The sequence below is a fragment of the Neltuma alba genome, unplaced genomic scaffold (assembly GCF_004799145.2).
Source record: "Neltuma alba isolate B1F8T4 unplaced genomic scaffold, ASM479914v2 tig00011304_pilon, whole genome shotgun sequence".
In the NCBI taxonomy this organism is placed as follows: domain Eukaryota; kingdom Viridiplantae; phylum Streptophyta; class Magnoliopsida; order Fabales; family Fabaceae; genus Neltuma; species Neltuma alba.
In genome coordinates, this window is record NW_021636013.1 from 266,424 (window position 1) to 279,844 (window position 13,421).

General features: G+C 34.5%; 3 protein-coding genes across 4 annotated transcripts; 1 reads left to right on the forward strand and 2 right to left on the reverse strand.

The window, feature by feature from the left end:
- Window positions 1-3,503: 3,503 nt before the first annotated feature.
- On the forward strand, window positions 3,504-5,685 carry LOC114711650 (glycerol-3-phosphate acyltransferase 1-like; the record flags this gene model as incomplete). Its single annotated transcript, XM_028896070.1, has 2 exons — window positions 3,504-4,364; window positions 4,816-5,685. Coding segments are annotated over 2 exons (1,731 nt in total), but the record flags the coding sequence as incomplete, so codon positions are not given.
- A 1,917-nt stretch (window positions 5,686-7,602) lies between these two features.
- LOC114711652 (uncharacterized) lies at window positions 7,603-8,609 on the reverse strand. The gene has a single exon (XM_028896071.1). The coding sequence runs from the start codon at window positions 8,607-8,609 to the stop codon at window positions 7,716-7,718; it is 894 nt and encodes a 297-aa protein (XP_028751904.1). The 3' UTR covers window positions 7,603-7,715.
- A 1,197-nt stretch (window positions 8,610-9,806) lies between these two features.
- LOC114711628 (glucan endo-1,3-beta-glucosidase 12-like) lies at window positions 9,807-12,535 on the reverse strand. Of its 2 annotated transcripts, none has more exons than XM_028896049.1 (4): window positions 12,433-12,535; window positions 10,753-11,280; window positions 10,379-10,409; window positions 9,807-10,211 (listed from the first exon to the last, which is right to left on the reverse strand). In XM_028896049.1, exons 1-4 carry the CDS (start codon window positions 12,491-12,493, stop codon window positions 10,031-10,033), a joined length of 801 nt encoding a protein of 266 aa, XP_028751882.1. In that variant the 5' UTR covers window positions 12,494-12,535; the 3' UTR covers window positions 9,807-10,030. The 2 variants fall into 2 exon arrangements, with proteins under 2 accessions (XP_028751882.1, XP_028751883.1); XM_028896050.1 differs by having other exon boundaries at window positions 10,127-10,211; window positions 10,374-10,409.
- Window positions 12,536-13,421: the final 886 nt, after the last annotated feature.

Consider the following 13,421-nt stretch of genomic DNA (forward strand, 5'->3'; position numbering starts at 1 on the left):
GTGTGGTATCGTACCCAAACGATATATCATAATTTAAAAATAATTTATTATAATTCATCTGACTCTTTATATTAAATGTTATACCCAATTTTTACTAAACAAACAAGCCAAAAAGTATTATTCCATTGGCGCCCACCTATCTTACACAGGAGCATAATTTTCATGTTCTTCATCTCAAAGATGGGATTGGCAAGTCGGTGGCTCTCAACCAAGGCACGTGGCTCCTTCAAGGTTTTACTTTATCTGTATTTTTAATTAATAAATATTATTTTCAAAATATTTTAGGAATTTCTCCGCGGTGAACTAATGTACATGTTCTTAGAGCAGATGAAAAATATATGTAATTGAAGTAAAACAGGAAGGATAATTTAGTAGCATCTAAATTTAAATTAAGGTATCTAGTATCCCGATCTTATTTATGATGCATCCAACACTCAAATATTATTTCTTTAGTTCATCCAGCATCTTTTGATATTGTTGTCTACTTACATCTAGTAGCTCAATTTTATTGTACTAGATATATTATAAATAAGATCATCATACTGAACAACATGGGACTGCTGAATGTAACTGTGAAATAACATAAAAAGGTTGATGACTTTAATTTACTCAAATATAAAAGAGATAAAAGCATTTTAATTTAAATAATATGAAAAAGTATAATAAGTAAGATCCTTAATTATTTTCTCCTAATTTACAAATATGGATTTCATGAAACCGTCAATTGGATTCAATGTACCCAAAGATCCTATTTGGTACGAAGTATTGAAAATAAAGAATAAAGACTGGGATTATAATTGAGACAAATCATTAAAAAAATGTTTAGCATGTGTAATTGTTTATTATATAGGATTAGGCAAACTCATGAAAGTAGGATGGGAAAATATCACTTTCCCTCATGATATTTTCCAATTCCACATACATAGATTTATCTAATCCCACGTGACAAGTAATTTTTTTTATGCTAAATACTCTTTTAGTATATTTTTTTTAATCCTAATTTCAATCTTTATCCCTCATTTTTAATGCTTCGTACCAAACAGAATCATAGATTTCATGCAAAATGAGGGAGGTGAAAGATATGTGAAGGATGTTGAATAATTGCGTGCAAAATTAAAGGAACAGACATATCAAATGATGATTAATAAGTGTTCACCAAATCACTAAATGAGAATGACATGAAATCTTCTCCTAACCACCTCACTAACGCAACCTACCACCGCCTCCCAAAACTTGTCTCATGATTTTGTAGATCACACACTTTATAACATGCGTAGTCATGCCATTGTTATTTGACTAACTTAACTAGCCATTAGCTATGTGTGAAACTTTGGCCTTCGACATATATCTTTTGATTAATAAGGAGAATTCGGGTAAATTTCATGTTAATATATCAACTATAATCCAGCACATATAAATCTGTATACAATTCAAAATAAATGGCAACATTTACAATTTATGGTGTAATGACATTTTAGTCATTACAAAAAATTGCAGAGGATAAAATAGTTACCCAAAATTACATACATCCATAAACAAACGGGTATTTCCTTCCATTTCAGTGTCACTAGAATCAAAGACGAGCTTAACACACATCAACAATAATTAAAAATAAAATAAGCTTTCAATTTTATCCAACTCATATGATGCGAGTAACTTATGAAAAATAAAGAAATATAAAATAAATGTAACGTGAGAATGATGTCACAAATATGTAAAAATTAAAGAACTAAAAATTTCTCCTCCATATATCCTAATCTTATAAAAAGGACAAGGGGGAGAACCAATCAAGAGAATTTTGTGCTGTATTTTTGAGAGAATGACAGAAAAAAAATTGGAAATTACAAATTCCAAATCAGATTTGGTAACACAACTTTATTTGATATTGACAAGTCTAAATTTATAAATGACAACAAATTTTTATTGACATTATATTCTTTATTTAGCATCTACAAAATTTCAGCTTCTTTTTTTTGTTATTGTCCTTTTATCTTTTCATTTCCAAAAATAACATAGAAATTATTGTATACCAAACAAGTACTTGGTTTTACTCAATTTTTTTAATATATCTAACTATCCATCATCATCAAGTTACTTTTTAAATCCGAAGAATCCGATTCATTAATTATTATAAAAAGAAAAAATTACCTGGCATGGCTCAAAATTCAAATGTTCCATTTTTCCTATATCCATCCCCCCATCACGGAAAGAAGTTTGCCTTTATGGATTACCTACTTGCACCCCTTATAATTAACTAGCAACAATTAGTCATTTGAATTACTATTAATTTTTTTCCAATTTAATCCAAATTCTGGTTTACATACCCAAGTTCGAGATTTTTTTTTTTTGGTTTCATCAAAGGCTGCAACTAATTATTCCATATAAATCACCTGTAATTATTCCACATCAACTGATGCCAAAGTGCATCAATTGTCAGTACTCACAAAACTCAGTAATTATACTAATAAATATTTTATGTTAAATTTCCTGTAAATAATTATATTACTACTTAAAATAAATTAAAGCTAATAATAAAATAAGACTAGAGCAATATACGGGAACACGAATCTGAAACTGGTTTGGTCAATATCCTTGGGAACAAACACCAATTAATCACAACAAGAAAGCAATTTGACTTGTGACAAATCTGATAAAAGGATTTAAAAGTCAGTGAATCGTTTGTGTGGGTGATCTAACTTGTGATTGGTTCATATATATATTCTGGCGAAAATTGTTGAGAAGATGAATGATGAATAGTTTCAAAAGATCACACTTTCCAAGGCAATGAAAAACCAAATAACTACACTGTGCGTGTGGAGGATTGAAACCGGTTTTCAAAAAATGAACCCAGATTCTCAGTGACGGTCACCAACATATCAACCTACCAACCGTTATATGTCAACGGTCAACCAAACAGTGATTTTCATTAAAACTAACAAACATTTGAATCTTTTTCCCCAGAATGTTACCCATTTTTCCAAAATTATATTTATTTTCTTATGATCAAAGTCATTCCTTCTAGATTTCCATGATGTTTATTAAATTTTTTTGGTCCATTGGAGGGAATTTTGTTCATTAGATTTTCTTGGAAAACCTCAAAGAAAGTACCATTCAGTTTCTTGAGAGATGAGAGCTGAAGCACTTCATAAAATTACTCTGACAGTGTCATAAAATTCGGATGGTACATCACACGCCAATCCTGCTTGAAGAGCTAAGAGTAAAGATATAGTGCCAAAATGTGGAGGAGACTTGCATGAGTGAATGGAAAAATAAGAGGAGAGGCAGGAAGGAACAGAACTTTAAAGGGTTGAAATGTGAGTTAACTTGCATGACTGAAAGAAAATTACAGAGACACAAAAGCAGAAGTGCTAAACAAGAAACTGAAAGGAAAAATCAAACGGAAGAAAATGTTAAAGGTGAAGTTAATGCCCCCTGTGTGGTTAACCAAATGCTGCAGTCAACCATCTCTTTTTCTTCCTGCACCTTTTTAATGACTCTTATAAATATTCTCCGCAATCTCTTCCTCTTCTCCCCAAATACTCATTTACTCTCTCTCTCTCCCTCTCTCCCTCTCTCTTTCTGTCCTTAACACAGCCTTTCTAGCACTTTCACCACCGTCATCATTACTGAGAGGAGAAGCTCAAGTAGTCACCATGGTGCTGTTAATGGTTCTTCTCAGGCTTCTAGCTACCTCATGTCATAGAGCTGCAAGAAAGATGAGAACTTATGGCTTTCACATAAGCAGTATTGTGTCAGTTAAGCCATCACATTGTTCTCAGTCTTTCCCTAGTATTACCAAATGTAGTTTGGAGGGTAGAAAATCCCAAACGCTAGCCTGTGACATTCACAGAGTTCTGTTGAGGTCCCACTCTTTCTTCCCCTTCTTCATGCTCGTTGCCTTTGAAGGTGGAAGCATTTTCAGAGCCCTCTTCCTGCTTCTGTCATGTCCTATATTATTGGTTCTAGACTATGAACTCAAGCTAAAGGTCATTATCTTTATAACCTTTTTTGGGCTCAGGATAAAGGACATGGAAAACACTTGCAGGGCAGTTTTACCTAAGTTTTATCTGGAGAATCTGAGCCTTGAGGCATGTGAGGTGTTGAGTTCAGTAGGGTTTAGGGTTGTGTTTACCAGTGTGCCTAGAGTCATGGTGGAGCGTTTTCTGAAGGAGTATTTGAGTGTTGATGAGGTTATAGGAACAGAGTTGCAGAGTTCTGGAGGTTACTTTACGGGTTTGGTTTCTGAGTCTGGTTTGGTTGTGAAGCATGGAGCTCTTAAGCAGTACTTTGGAGACAGAAAGCCTGACATTGGACTTGGAAGTAGTCACAGTGTTCATGATCATCTCTTCATCTCTCATTGCAAGGTAAGAAATTAAAGACTCTTTGATAGGCTAGAGTATGAACAGTTTATTTCTTCTTCTTCTTTGAGCTACCAAATGATAGTACTCTGTAGACAAAAACATGAAAATGACAATGGAAGATCATCTAGGAGACGAAGGCTTTAAATGTGGCACTCTTTTACCATTGTCTTTTATGTTTTACATTTTTCTTTTTCCTTGCTCCACCAACTGACAACCTGGGAACCATGGTGGCCACAAGTGAGTAAAAGAGGAAGAAAAAGAAGTTAAGATCATTCAGACAAAAACAAATACACAAACCAATCACAATTATAAAACCTGAGTCCTGAGATCAATCCTTTCCTACACTTGGTAAATAATGTATCCACCTATCTGACGAGTTAAATTTTGCAGGCACTACAATAATGTTTCATCCATCCACATGTACTGTATTTAATGTGTTTAATTTACCTGACAGGAAGCTTATGTGGTGAAAAAAAATGAAGGTTCGGTGATGCCAAGAGAAAAATATCCAAAGCCATTGATTTTCCATGATGGTAGGCTTGCATTTCTACCAACCCCATCAGCAACACTCTTCATGTTCATGTGGCTTCCCATTGGAATAATCTTAGCCATTTACAGGATCCTTCTAGGAATCATTCTACCCTACAAATTAGCCCTAGTTCTTGGCAGTTTCAGTGGTGTTCACATCAATTTCAAGGCTCATTATAACTCCAAAAAGTCCCACAAATCCAAAGGGGTCCTATATGTGTGTACCCACAGGACCCTCTTAGATCCTGTATTTCTCAGCACATGTTTGCGTAAGCCATTAACAGCAGTCACATACAGCTTAAGCAGAGCCTCTGAGATTATAGCTCCAATAAGGACGGTGAGACTCACAAGGGACAGAAAGAAAGATGGGGAAGCCATGGAAATTCTTCTAAAAGAAGGTGATTTGGTGGTTTGCCCTGAAGGAACAACTTGCAGAGAGCCATATCTGTTGAGATTTAGCTCGTTGTTTGCTGAATTGGCTGATGAGATTGTTCCTGTGGCCATTAATGCGAAAGTGAGCATGTTCTATGGGACCACAGCTAGTGGGCTTAAATGTTTGGATCCAATTTTCTTTTTGATGAATCCTAGGCCGAAATATTTCATTGAAATTCTTGAGAAAGTGCCCAGAAATCTCACATGTAGTGGTGGAAGATCCAGCTTTGAGGTGGCTAATTATATACAGAGAAGGTTGGCAGATGCTTTGGGATTTGAGTGTACTAATCTTACAAGGAAGGATAAGTATTTGATGCTTGCAGGGAATGAAGGGATTGTTCAACAAAACATGAGCAAAGAGTGATGAGAAATAAAGTTTGCTCTTTTTTTTTTTTGGTTATTTTTTAATTTTAAATGTGATGATCATGATACTTTTGGGTGATATGATAGTTAGAGAGAAATTTGTGTTTCTGGGCTATCTTTAATGGATGTTCTGCTTGTTTTGGTCAGCAAGTGTGTTCTTCTATACTACTTGTTTTTAAGGCTTTACATGATTTCTTAATCCAGACTTACTGAATTTTATATTTTCATTAAATTCATATTGGAAGTTTATGTTCAATTCTAAATGATATTGAAAGTTTAATTCTAAATGAGTAAACTCATATTAATTAGACTATTATAATGATATGAAGAAAAAAGCTTGATAATAAGTGGGTTGTGGTGAACTATGTAGATTTTACATTATTGCCAAGTTTAATTTGTATTTGAACTTTAAAATAGAAAAAAATACACCTTAATTTGTCAATCAACTTAGCATCCTTAAATAAGAAGTTTTTTGTTCTATTGATGGAAATATTTTCAATAAAAATGATCAAAGAGAAATAGTATTAAGTATTTAACTCTTACATTTTGGATTTAGATTTGGAGAAGTATTTTATTTAGATTAAAAAAATTAAAAATTATAAGTGACTAGCCAACAAAAATAAAACTAGGCCCTACTTCTTTAAAACAATCAAATCTAACAACTTTCATGTGGTCCCAACAACTTCTATTCTTATCTAGCCAACCAAAAATTAGGATAGGAGATGAAGCATCAACTCATATAAGGTCTTTTTGAATGTTAAACAATTAGTACAAAAATGAGGAAAGTTGTCAATTTTTTAAAACAAAAAAAAAATTCTGTCCCTTCTTCATAAAATATTTGAAGGAATCCTCTTTCCTCATAGGAAACTTACTCCAAAGATAAATTAACAGCAAAATTACTATTCATACAACTAAAACAACACATGTATGTATGAATTTTTTTTTATATATTTTTGTTGAATATCAAAATTATTATCCATACGATCGGACGCTTACCTGCGTGTGAGGCGAATACAGATATGTATGGTCGAAACCCTAATTGAGGAGGGGTACTTTTGTCTTGTTTGGTATATAACCGAATCAGAATTCTCCCCTTTTAAAAGTGACCACATACATCCTTTGGTTCCTCTTTGATTCTCATGCTGGGTGATATAGACCAAGGGCCCATCAGGATTTACGACATGTCTCTAAAAAAGTGTTTAAATGGAAATGAAAGTATGGTTTTAAAAGTGATTTTATTTTGATTTGTGAAAAAATGTTTTTGAAAATACTACTCCGACTCTTAATATAAGATCAATTTAACTAATTTGATTAGATTAAGGAAGTTAAGTAAGTTAGTTAATTATAAGAAAAGTAATATATTTTTTCTAAAATACCATAATCATCTTTATTAATACCCTTTCTCTCTTCTACTTGATTATGGTTAAGGGAGTATCCATAGAGATAATTTAGAGAAAATTGATAAATATAAGAAATGGGTCATATATTTAGGATAAAAACCAACTCAACCATTGAGTCTTATATTAAGGACCGGAGGATTACTTTTATAACTTCCTAAACATTTCCTATGACTAAAAAAAAAAAACTTACAGAGTTATTTTTAAATTGTCTATCATAATATCCTTATATTAGCATCGAGATTTGACTTTACGAACTTAAAGATTATGAGTTGACTTCTTGTCTATTGAAACTTGTCATTACAAGTTATACGGTTGTTATGAAATTTTTTAGCACGTACAGTCGAATCTTATAGAAATTTTCTCTTAATTTATTGGAGCACCTAAGACAATTGCATATAAATTATAAAAATCAAGATGCATAACAGCATGTGATTAGATTGGTTTAGTCTCCAGTTGAACATGCGACCTCTTGGAATTCCATGTGAACAAGCCAAACAAAGCTTACCAGATAATCAACACGGAAACTTTGGTCCTGGAGCCAATCAAGGAATTTTAAATACATAGCCTCTGGCCTTGTGACCAAAAACAAATAAAATAAAAAAAAGGATTACAAGTCTCTGGCCGCAGACGATCACAATCCGCCGACCAGCACTGTATTATTCTGTGGGGCCCAAGAAGTATTACGAAGGCCGCACAACTTTCGTCCCGGGATCCCCAACGCATTATCTACAATCCGATCGTGCCACGTGTTCCTCATGCCTTGATTCAGCCGTCGGATGAACCCTTCCTTTCGCGCTTCACAAAGGTGCAAGAACCTGGCCACATGCCTTGGGTCCTTATCCTCCCACCAACGGTCATCTTCGTAGCCGCATTCCGGCGACCCCTCACCCGCGACGGAGTATTCCTCTCCAGAAAATCCGGCTAACTCTGTAACGTACTCCACCATTCCGTCAATGAGCCTCACGGGAGCACCAGACTTGGCATCCCATAGCCATACTCGAACCATTGCACGTAAAACAGATGAAACTATTGCTTCTTTATAGTTCTCTTCTTCAAGCAACGAGGGGCTCAGGTCAATCACGTAATCGTTGACTTTTCTTCCGGCGGAGACGATGGTGGCACCAGTAAGATTCCGGCTAGCAAGGCGGAGGGTGACGTGGGATACGTGCTTCTTGGAGTACCGATGTGGATCAGGATAAAGGAAGCGTTCCACGAAGGAGCTGGTGTTGAGGAGTATTCGGGTGGCTCCGTCGTTTGAGACGTAAAAGAGATCAAAACGGCGGCCGGCCGGGGAATCCATGGCGTCGTTTAAGAGGGTTATGCGGAAGGTTTTGGAGGCTTCATAGTTAGCCCATAATGCGATAGCTGCAACCGAGAAAACGAAAACCAATCTGATGATCACGGTTTTGTCGCTTGAGAAGATCGAATCTTTGTGATGAAACGACGGTGAAGAGGTGGCAGAGACGGCAGCTGCGGCAGCCGAAGACGGTAGGAACGGCTGGAGGAGGGAATATTGGCCCTCCATATATGATGGAAACCACCGGCAAGGTAAGGAAAAAGAGAGATGTGAAGGGTTTGATAAAAACTGATCAACAACAGAAATTATATGAACGTACAAATAATTATGGGGCTTTCGTGGTGGTGGGGACAAATGATAATGATATCGTGAATTATTTAATTTTTTTATATATATTGCTGCTATAAAATTCCAATAAAATATAATGTATAATAAAGCATGCATGTGCAAATCAGCGCATATGTGTGTGTGTGTCTGTGTGTGGTTCACATGATGCATTTCACTTATTAAGTATAGACTATCTGGATCCATAGTTAATAACTGATGAGGAGTTTGGATCTCATTTATTATTCTCTCTGTTAAAAATGAATGCAAAAGCCTCTTGTCATTGGCTTCCTTCTTTTTTTTAAAGTATTTTTTTCCTCGTTTCTTTTTAGTAGTCTTCTTCTTCTTTTGAAAAGACAAATTTTTCACAATAATGATCGAGAGGGAAGAAAGGTATGGCCTCTTCTTGTCTCCTCTGAAACAGATAGAGGCATGTGAAGGCATGGGTCGTTCTGGTTAGGAATTGAATTGAGATGTTATGTTTATGTGGCCTAAGGGTCTCTGAAAAACCCAAAATCAAACTCATTTATTGTTGATGAGATAAATTTCTTTAACATAGTTATGTTGTACTACCTCTGATCCTTAATATAAAAATTCATTTATCTTTTATTTTGGTCTTAAATATAAAACCCCAATTTACTTTGTCTCTCATATTTATTTATTTATTTTAAGATAATCTTTGTAATAATGATAGTTCTAACTAATACACTTAGATTAGCAAGAATATTTTAGGAAAGACAACACATTTATTACAAATAATTAATTTAACTATTTTTTTAATCTATTCAAATTAGTTAATTAGTCCTTATATTAAGGATCAGAACTAATACGATGTAAAATTATGTTAAAACAAGCCATTAAATCACTTGAAAAAGAAATACCAATCCAAACATAATAGATACAAAAATTAAAGTGGACACAGAGCTGATACTTGGGCGATGAAATGCTAGCCTGTTTGGAGGCAGGCCTTTGTTTTTCTAATTTGCGGTCCATAGTTTGACCCGTATTCCTAGTAAAACTTGTTTATGGAATTATGTCTGATTTGGGTGAAATGATATTTTAATCCAAAATACTATTTGAATTATATCCTTAGCATGGTTGTATGATTCGTAATAATTATAAGCCTAACATTAATATGTGTCTTGAATCTACATGAGGCAATTTTTGACCAAACCACATGAGCCAATTGACATAACAAGGATTACAAGGATTTTGGTCAACTTATAACGGCTAGTTAAACCAAAAAAATGTGTGGTTTTGGGGGGGGGATTTGCTGAGAGAGAAGCAAAATTGCAAAATCTGATACTGTAATTAGTGATGCATTTTCAGAGACAAAAAGTGTTTGATGACAAGAATTGTATTAAGAATACAGTAACATAGACAAGTGGGAAGCAAATGATTGATGATGAAGGTGCGGCAGAGGGATATGGAGTCATAGGCACTGGAACTGACCCAAACACATTTGCTCCCATTGAGTTTGTTGTGTTCAACACTGATGTGCTTGTGCTGCATTCCAATTTTAACACTCCATTTTTAAAATGCCCCAAATAATAATAATAATAATAATTAAGAACCTCATTGAAAAAAATAATGTAGTTATGTTTTTCTGATTCAGTTTGTGGCAAGAAAATAAAAGAAAGCTTAGATGGGGTAAGAGAGAAATGTCACCTCACCTGATGGAGGGATATTGACAAGGGCCAGAACCTGGTGGAAAAAATAGAAAAGAAAACAAAAAGAAAACATTAACAAATAATTAATTAATAAAAAGGAGAAACCCTATGGATAGACAACAAATATAGGAATAGGTCACTTTTCTAAGGTGTGGCTCTGTGGCTACCAACAAAAGTTGGAAAAAAATTTGACTTTCTGCTACATGCATATCAATCAAGTGCCGCTTTTGTAGGTCCTAAAAATACCCAAATAAACTTCCAAGAAAATTCAAAGATGCACCAAAAGTTCCTTGTTCTGTTCTGTCTCTGCCCATTATCCAATCCAAAATAATTACATCTGTGTGTGTATATATAAACATAAAAAAAAAACTGCTTACTTGGGTTAGTGCTGGTGACTACAGCAACTCCACCGAAATTGCAGCTATTAGGAACAGGATTCTTCTGATAATAACTATTGAATGCAAAAGAAGCATGATCTCTCAAGGAACTGGGGTTATAGCATCTTCCATTAGGCTGGATCTCAGAGCAATCAGCCCCACCATAGCCACAAGCATAGTCCAAAGCCACTTGCAGAGACATCTGAGAAGCACTAGGGCTTGCAATACACCAGCTCACTCCAGAACCAGAAGAAGAAGAAGAAGAAGATGATGATGAAGAAGGTGAAACAGAGGAATTAGTGCTGTTGGGTGTGGTTGGAGTATTAATGGTGGTGGTGTATGGGAGTGTTGAAGCTGGGGAAACTGTGTCTGGACTGGAATTAGGGTTTAGAATTGGAGATGGGGAAGAAGAAGATGGTGATGAGATTATGGGCACTAAGTTTGGGACTGTGGTTATTGGGGTGGTGATGTCTTTTTGTGTTGTGGAGATGACATGCGATTCCTTCATTAATGTCCTCTTACTTGATCCTGTAGTTTTCATTCCAACTGTAATTAAAGCACTTGGATTGTTTTGCTCTGTCTTTTCAATGCTCATTTCAGAAACAGAGTCATATCAAAATTTCAACCTATCTTTTCTCAAACAAATTTTGCACTGTTTACATTTATGCCTTCAAGAAGGTAACATAGAAGAATGTGCTACGCATGTGGCTCACACCTATGTTTATGCCCATTATTTATTTTCTAACTATTTCTCCTGAGTGCATTAAAAATATACTCTTGGGTTGAAGTGAAAGATCTATAATGAAAATCAAGAATTCATAACATTTCTTTGAAATAATTTCAGGGACAAAAAGTCACTAGCGGGAATAAAATATTGCCTTGTGTTGAGCATGCAAGGAATACAATATTCTTTTTCGCCTCTTTTTGAGTGGATTAGAATGAGCAAAAGTGTAATTAAACCCAAGATTTGCCTTAATCAAAGATGGGTTGTAGCATATATATGCTCAATGTGAAAGCAAAAGGCATTAAGATTTTTAATTAGCGTCATAATTATTGATTGAAGGACTCGATGAAAAAGCAAAATATAATAATGAAAGAAAATTACACAGAGACAACAGTTTGAAACATGCCAACTATTATCTATTTAAATTTCCATGGAAAGAGGAGGAAACAAAAATCCCAAACAGTGAACTATGTTCCAAAACAGAGAATCAAATACGGACAAATCAATTTGAGAAAAGAGAATTGTAGCCATTTTGGGCTAACATGAACTTCCCCTCAAAATCAGACCAAAAAAAGAGAGAGCAAAAAACTGCCATTTAAAATCTCTGAAATATGATTTTAGTTGAACCGAAGAGAAGGAGAGACACTGAATTCCCTTCTATCTGCAAGTCTTACACTATTTATGGCCTATATCTTTCACTTTTCTTCACTTAAATGGTTTGATCAGATTCGGGTGGATTTACATGGCCTAATTACAAAACAGGAAGTGCATTATGTGGGTTGAGAATTCAGAGCATGTTCTTCTTAGTAAAGGGACTATATGCAGAAAACAGAGAAGAAGATATAACTAAGAAGGAAACAGGGGAATCAGAATCAGAATGAACATGTTATATGTGTGTGAATTAGCAGCTTGAGAGGCATATCCAAATAAGATTGTGAAGAGAGGAAGAGAATTACCAGAAGAGAGGAATTGAGTGAGAAGGAGAAGAAGTACACAGAAAAAGTTTCTGTTTGCCATCTTCAATAATCTTGAAGGCTTGCTTAGCTTCTTGTTCAGTATGGTTTCTGGAGACTGTGAATGAAACAAACAAAAGGGAAAGCAACACAGAGGAGTGTAAGAGTGAGTGAGCGAGTGTGTGTGTGTCCCTCTCTCTCTCTCTCTCTCTATATATATATATATATGAAGAGAGTTATGTGGGGGTGTGTGTGGGGAAGGCGGAAAAAGGAGGGGGGGGGGGGTGGAAGAAAGTCGGAAGGAAAGGAGAAAAGGGGGACTGCCTCGTGATGACCGTAATCAATCACCCCCTGCCTTCCTTTTCCACTGTTTTCTTATCTCTTTAATCCTCTTTTTTTTTTAATATCTAGATTATTAATTAATACTAATATGAATTCTCAATATATACATGCATACATATATATATATATAAAGTTTTTTGTTGAACCTGAAACTCCAAGAGGTTCCAATTATTTTTTGATTAACTCAGATGCTGCCCTCCTTAGACTCCTTATCAAATGATGTGTGTAACATTCTAGGATTCCATATATCCATGCTGCATAATTTATCAATAATATGACTTATAAGTTTTATATTAATATAACAATGATATAAAATGTAAAAGCTATGTATATATGTATGTATGCATCATGCATGCATTTATAAGTCATGAATTATATGTATTTTTTTTTTAATATTTCATGCATGAAATTTGTTTTTTTATTTTAATATCTTTAATATTTTCTTCGTGTTTTAATTATATTTAAATGTTAAAGTAATGAGCATAACTAAAGTTTAGTTCACACAAGTTGAAAATCTGCATTATATTTTGGGGGAAAACATGATCAGAATAAAAATAAAACATAATTTACGTAAGAATTCTTCTTATATTATTGTTTTCAAATACGTAAAATATATTAATGGTAAACAGATGTAATATATATTGCGTTTG

Excerpts from the sequence above, each read along its gene's own strand:
- LOC114711652 (XM_028896071.1), bottom strand. The coding sequence starts at position 8,609 with ATGGAGGGCCAATATTCCCTCCTCCAGCCGTTCCTACCGTCTTCGGCT.
- LOC114711628 (XM_028896049.1), bottom strand. The coding sequence starts at position 12,493 with ATGGCAAACAGAAACTTTTTCTGTGTACTTCTTCTCCTTCTCACTCAA. Across the intron at positions 11,281-12,432 it reads CACTCAATTCCTCTCTTCTG|GATCAAGTAAGAGGACATTA; the intron begins GTAATTCTCTTC and ends TGAAAACTACAG. Across the intron at positions 10,410-10,752 it reads AGTCACCAGCACTAACCCAA|GTTCTGGCCCTTGTCAATAT; the intron begins GTAAGCAGTTTT and ends TTTTTCCACCAG.